The sequence below is a fragment of the Penaeus japonicus genome, unplaced genomic scaffold, assembly GCF_977035675.1.
Source record: "Penaeus japonicus unplaced genomic scaffold, GWHDUDI00000001_assembly GWHDUDI00000002, whole genome shotgun sequence".
Taxonomy (NCBI): Eukaryota; Metazoa; Arthropoda; class Malacostraca; order Decapoda; family Penaeidae; genus Penaeus; species Penaeus japonicus.
The window spans coordinates 30,504,054-30,511,553 of record NW_028234404.1 but is presented as its reverse complement, the minus strand read 5'-3'; the positions used below and the strand labels follow the sequence as shown (position 1 = coordinate 30,511,553).

The 7,500-nt window shown below is 20.8% G+C and overlaps 1 protein-coding gene across 2 annotated transcripts in view; it reads left to right on the top strand.

Annotated features, from left to right (window-relative positions):
* The window catches only part of LOC122261174 (putative lipid scramblase CLPTM1), a 41,693-nt gene that overhangs the window by 7,202 nt on the left and 26,991 nt on the right, over window positions 1-7,500 (top strand). Inside the window, exons 2-3 of one of the 2 annotated variants that reach the window (XM_043028711.2) lie at window positions 906-1,099; window positions 1,221-1,482. In XM_043028711.2, coding sequence (XP_042884645.1) covers window positions 906-1,099; window positions 1,221-1,482 — 456 coding nt within the window. Of the gene's footprint in view, window positions 1,100-1,220; window positions 1,483-7,500 lie in introns of both variants that reach the window. The other variant, XM_086549457.1, reaches the window with a different exon arrangement.

The window sequence follows — 7,500 nt, the reverse complement described above, 5'->3', positions numbered from 1 at the left end:
AGAAACAAGATCAACTGTGCAGAGGACTTTAACCCTTTCCCGACGGGGCACTCGCTACGCGAAGACCCCTATGCCGGGCGATTGCAATATTGCATTGAAATCGTCACACTGGCTTGACGCCTCGGCATCGGGAGTTTGGCTGTGTCACACGGGTGTGACGCACCGTCGTCATAGGGTTAAATCAGAAGTTATCTAGAAATCTGATAAAAGTGATGAGTAATATGCTTGCTCCTGAAGCAAATACTGATTATTTATGTTTATCAAATATGATTGTGCAAATGATATATGTATGTGTTTTGTTTGTTTGTTTTCAGGCATTATATACACAATATATACAGTTCTTATGTAAGTTGTGTTATGAAATAAGAGATATACCTAGGTGCAAAGTCTAAAGTGTAATATTCCTATAAGGATGGAATTGCCATGAAAGTGAATTAATTTAAGATAAGAGAATATAGATGTATTTGAAGCCCCAGTGGAGAAATGAATAAGGAAAATCCTATTTATGAGAACATTAGTTTTGAAAATTTTATCTTCTACTTCTGGAACTAGCATTGCAATTTTCCAGTATTTTGATGGATAAGTAAAAGATTCTCTTCTGGATTGACTAACATGCAATTGTAAAGTATTTACCAGCAATGGTAAGATATGATTCACCAAACGATGGTAAGTTGCTAGGTAAGGATTGCGATCTTAAATCTACTTTACTCCTGTAGTTCTAATTACAGCCACCAGATGTACATGAAAAGATATATATTTATCAATATGTTATTTCAATTTTTTTTATGTGTGTGTGTGTGTGTATGTATATGTATATGTATATGTATATGTAATGTATATGCATTTATCATTATCATTGATATATCCAACAATTAGATAATGAAATTTCAAAAATGTTTCGACAGGGTGAGCTGGTTGCTGCTCGTGAAGGAGGAGGAGAAGGAGAAGGTGACCAACAAGTGGCAGCAGAATCGGATGCTGCAGCTGCACAAAATGGCCAGCAGGCCCGCCAGCCCACAGCTGGGGAGTCTTTCATGGGAATCACCAAATCTCTCATCATCAGAGCCATAATCATCTATTTCATCACATCATTCTTCAGGTGAGAATATCAGGTGCTTCATATTGGAAGGGAGAGACTGATAGTGGTGACGATAGTGTTAATGGTATTGTAAAAGCATAATTAAGGTTTTCATATTTGTGCAATGTCTCTCTATCCTTAGACGGCCGCAGCAGCCAACTGGACCCCAGGGAGGACCCGAAGGGCAGCAAGTCACTCGTGCACGCACACCGGCCCTAAATTTATTCCAGGATGGTGATAATCTGGATCTATATGTGTATATATCAGAACTAGAAACATTTACAGACTTTGATGATCCAAAATCTTTAGTGTGGATAAAAGAAGATATAGTTTATGGAGACTGGACGTCGGGGCCTGAAGCTGATGGCACTTTTTATCATTCTGTTAATATCCCTGCTTCAGAGGTAAGGCTTTTGGATATACACTAGACCTTCTTTATTAACATATATATGTAATATATATATATATAATGTATGTATATATACATATATGTATATATGTATGTATATATATACATATATGTATATATGTATGTATATATATACATATGTATATATGTATGTATATATATACATATGTATATATGTATGTATATATATACATATGTATATATGTATGTATATATACATATGTATATATGTATGTATATATACATATGTATATATGTATGTATATATATACATATATGTATATATGTATATATATACATATATGTATATATGTATATATATACATATATGTATATATACATATATGTATATATACATCATATATACATATATGTATATATGATGTATATATACATATATGTATATATGATGTATATATACATATATGTATATATGATGTATATATACATATATGTATATATGATGTATATATACATATATGTATATATACATCATATATACATATATGTATATATGATGTATATATACATATATGTATATAGTATGTATATATACATATATGTATATGTATATATATATGTATATATGTATATAATTATACATATATGTATATATGTATGTATATATATGTCTATATGTATGTATATATACATATATGTATATATCCAGCATATATACATATATGTATATATACATCATATATGTATATATGTATATAGGTATATATATACATATATGTATATATGTATATAGTACAGTATATATATACATATATGTATATATGTATATATATACATATATGTATATATGTATATAAGTATATATATACATATATGTATATATGTATATATACATATATGTATATATGTATATAAGTATATATATAATATATGCATATATGTATACTTATATGTATATGTATATATATATATACATATATGTATATATGTATATATATAATATACATATATGTATATATGTATATATATACAAATATGTATATATGTATGTATATATATACAAATATGTATATATGTATTTATATATGTATATATATACATATATGTATATATATATACAATATGTATATATATACATATATGTATATGTATATATACATATATGTATATTATGTATATATATACATACTATGTATATATGTATATATATACATATATGTATATATGTATATATACATATATGTATATATATATACATATATGTATATATGTATATATATACATATATGTATATATGTATATATATATATATGTCTATATGTAAATATACATATATGTATATGTACATATACGTATATGTATATATATACATATACATATATGTATATATATACATATACGTATATATACATATATGTATATGTATATATATACATATATGTATATGTATATATATACATATATGTATATGTATATATATACATATATGTATATGTATATATATACATATATGTATATGTATATATATGTTATAATACATAGTATATATATACATATATGTATATGTATATATGTATATATGTATATGTATATATTACATATATGTATATGTAATTATATACATATATATGTATGTATATATATACATATATGTATATGTATATATATACATATATGTATATGTAATATATACATATGTAAATGTATATATATACATATATGTATATTATATTACGTATATATACATATGTGTATAATAAATATATATGTATATGTATATAACATATATATATTACATATATATGTATATATACATTATTATGTATGTGATATATTTTTATTTTTTTTTCTAAAACATATATGTATATTATACATATATTAATTAGTATACATATATGTATGTGTATATATACATATATGTATGTGTATATATATACATATATGTATGTGTGTATATATATACATATATGTATGTGTGTATATATATACATATATGTATGTGTGTATATATATACATATATGTATGTGTGTATATATATACATATATGTATGTGTGTATATATATACATATATGTATGTGTGTATATATATACATATATGTATGTGTGTATATATATACATATATGTATGTGTGTATATAATACATATATGTATGGATTATATAAATATCAGATATTATGTGTGTATATATATATATATATGTATGTGTGTATATATATATATATGTATGTGTGTATATATATATATATGTATGTGTGTATATATATATATATGTATGTGTGTATATATATGCATATATGTATGTGTGTATATATATACATATATGTATGTGTGTATATATATATATATATATGTATGTGTGTATATATACATATATGTATGTGTATATATATACATATATGTGTGTATATATATACATATATTGTATGTTGTGTATATATATACATAATATGTATGTGTGTATATATATACATAATAGTATGTAATATGTATAAATATTAGCATATTTGTATGTGTGTATATATATACATATATGTATGTGTGTATATATATATACATATTTGTATGTGTACTTAATGTATATATATACATATATGTATGGTATATTATACATATAATGTATGTGTGTATATATATACATATATGTTATGTGTGTTTATATATATACATATATGTATGTGTGTTATATAATATTAACATATATGTATGTGTATATATATACATATATGTTATGTGTATATATATACATATATGTATGTGTATATATACATATATGAATATGTATATATACATATATGTATATGTATATAATATACATATATTATGTTATATATACATAGATGTAATTAGATATAACATATATGGTATATGTATATATACATATATGTATATGTATATATACAATATATGTATATGGTATTTATCTTATAGGTATATGTATATCTTACTGAAATGGATATGTATATATACATATATGTATATGTGGTAATAGATATACATATATGTATATGTGTATATACATATTAGTGTAATGTGTATATATATACATATATGTATATTTGTATATATATACAATCTAGGTCCATATATGAATTTTACATATATGTATATGTATATGAGATATATACAATATAACATATGTGTGTATATACACACATATATAGGTGTGTACATACATTCATATATCTATGTATGTATATATATATATGTGTGTAATGTATAAAATGTGTGTATATATATAAATGTATATATAATGTATATGTATGCCCCCATATATGGGGTGATATGTTTATATATATGTATGTATATGTATATATATGTATATGTATATGCCTTGGTATATGTATATATATAATATATCGATATGCCTGTAATAACATATATGTATATGTATATGTATAACTACGTGTGTGTGTATATAAATATCTATATGCATATGTGTGTAATATATTATATATATATATATTTTTAATATCATAGTTATATATATTTAAATGTATATATGTATAATGTATGTGCGTGTGTGTAGGTATATATATAATAGGTATATAGTATGTATATTCATATGTATATAAATGTATAATCATATGTATATTACAGATATGTATATTCATATGTATAACATATATGTATATTCATATAGATATATATATATATATGTATATGTTGTATTAATGTATATTCATATGTATATATATATATATTGTATATGTATATATCAATGTATATTCTTTTGTATATATATATGTGTGTTGAATATTTTATTAAGTATATGTATGATATATATAGTATAAAGTATATACTATATATTTATTTAATGTATATGTAGTTGTCAATATATATGTATAATTTATATGATATATAGTGATATTGTATATTTTATATGATAATCTGTATATATATGTGTATACTTATATGTATATGTATATGTATGAATATTTATATGTATATATATGTATATTTATATGTATATATATGTATATTTATATGTATATGTATATATATGTATATTTATATGTATATGTATATATATGTATATTTATATGTATATGTATATATATATATTTATATGTATATGTATATATATATATGTATATGTATATATACATTTGATGTATATATATACACACATATATATAATATATTCATATATCTATATAGGTATTTTAATATATATATAAATTTTTTGGGAATGTGTGTATAGTATAAATGTATATGTATGTGTATATGTATGTATGTATATGTATGTGTATATGTGTGTATGTATATGTATGTGTATATATGTGTATGTATATGTATGTGTATATGTGTGTATATATATGTATGTGTATGTGTGTATGTATATGTATGTGTGTATGTATATGTATGTGTATATGTGTGTATGTATATGTATGTATATATGTGTGTATGTATGTATATATGTGTGTATGTATGTGTATATATATGTATGTATATGTATATGTATATGTGTGTATGTATATGTATATGTGTGTATATATATATGTGTATATATATGTATATGTATATATATGTATGTATATGTGTATATATATGTATATGTATATATGTATAATTCATATGTAATATATATATATGTATATGTAATATATATGTATATCATATGTATATATGATATATAGTATATTTAAGTAAATATATATGTATATGGTATAATATGTTAGTTTATATGTATATGTAGATGTTATATGTATAAATGTATAATTATATTTATATGTATATTTATGTTTATACTTATATGTATATGTATATGTATGAATATTTTATATGTATATATATGTATATTTAGATGGTATATATGATGTATATTGATTATGTATATATATGGTATATTTCTATGTAGTATGTATATATATGTATATTTAATATGTATATGAATAGTATTATATGTATAGGTATATATATATGTCTAATGGTATAGCATATGCATGTATATATAATAATATATAATATATATATATATCTATATATATATATATTGTGTATATATATGTTATTGTATTATATGTATATAAATAGTATCAGTATATGGTGTATAAATATGTATATGTAATATATGTGTATATAATTATGTTCATGTATGTGAGTATTAATATGTATATGTTTATGTATCTATATATATATAGTATATATATATTTATATAAAAATGTATATGTGTGTATTATATATGTATTATGTGTGTTATATATATGTATATGTTTGTGTATTATATTATGTATAGTGTGTATATATATGTAAATGTGTGTTTATATATAGGTATATGTGTAATGTATTATATATGTATTATGTGTGTATGTATATATATGTATATGTGGGTATATGTGTGGTATGTATATTGTGTCGTATAGGTGTATATGTATTATGTGTGTATATATATATGTATTAGTGTGTAATAAATATTATGTATATGTGTGTTATATATATGTATATGTGTGTATATATATGTTTATGTGTGTATATATATTGTATATGTGGTATATCTATATTGTATCTGGGTGTAATATATATGTTTTATATGTGTGTATATATATATGTATATGTATGACTTGTGTTGTATATATACATGTTTTGTATATGTATGTGTATATATGTATATGTATATGTATGTATATATATTATATTGTATATGTATATTATTATGTGTATATATGTGTATGTATATGTATATTATATGTGTGTATATATATATGTATATGTTATGATATGTGTGGTTATACTATATATTATGTATATGTATATATGTGTGTATATATATATGTATTATGTATATATGTGGTGTATATATTTTTTTTTTTTTAATATGATATGTATATATGTGTGTATATATATATGTTTATGTATATATGTGTGTATATATATGTATATGTATATATGTGTGTATATATATATGTATATGTATATATGTGTGTATATATATATGTATATGTATATATGTGTGTGTATATTGTATATACCATATGTGTTTATATATATGTATTGTATATAATGTGTGTACTATATATCTGTATATGTAATATGTGTGTATATATATAT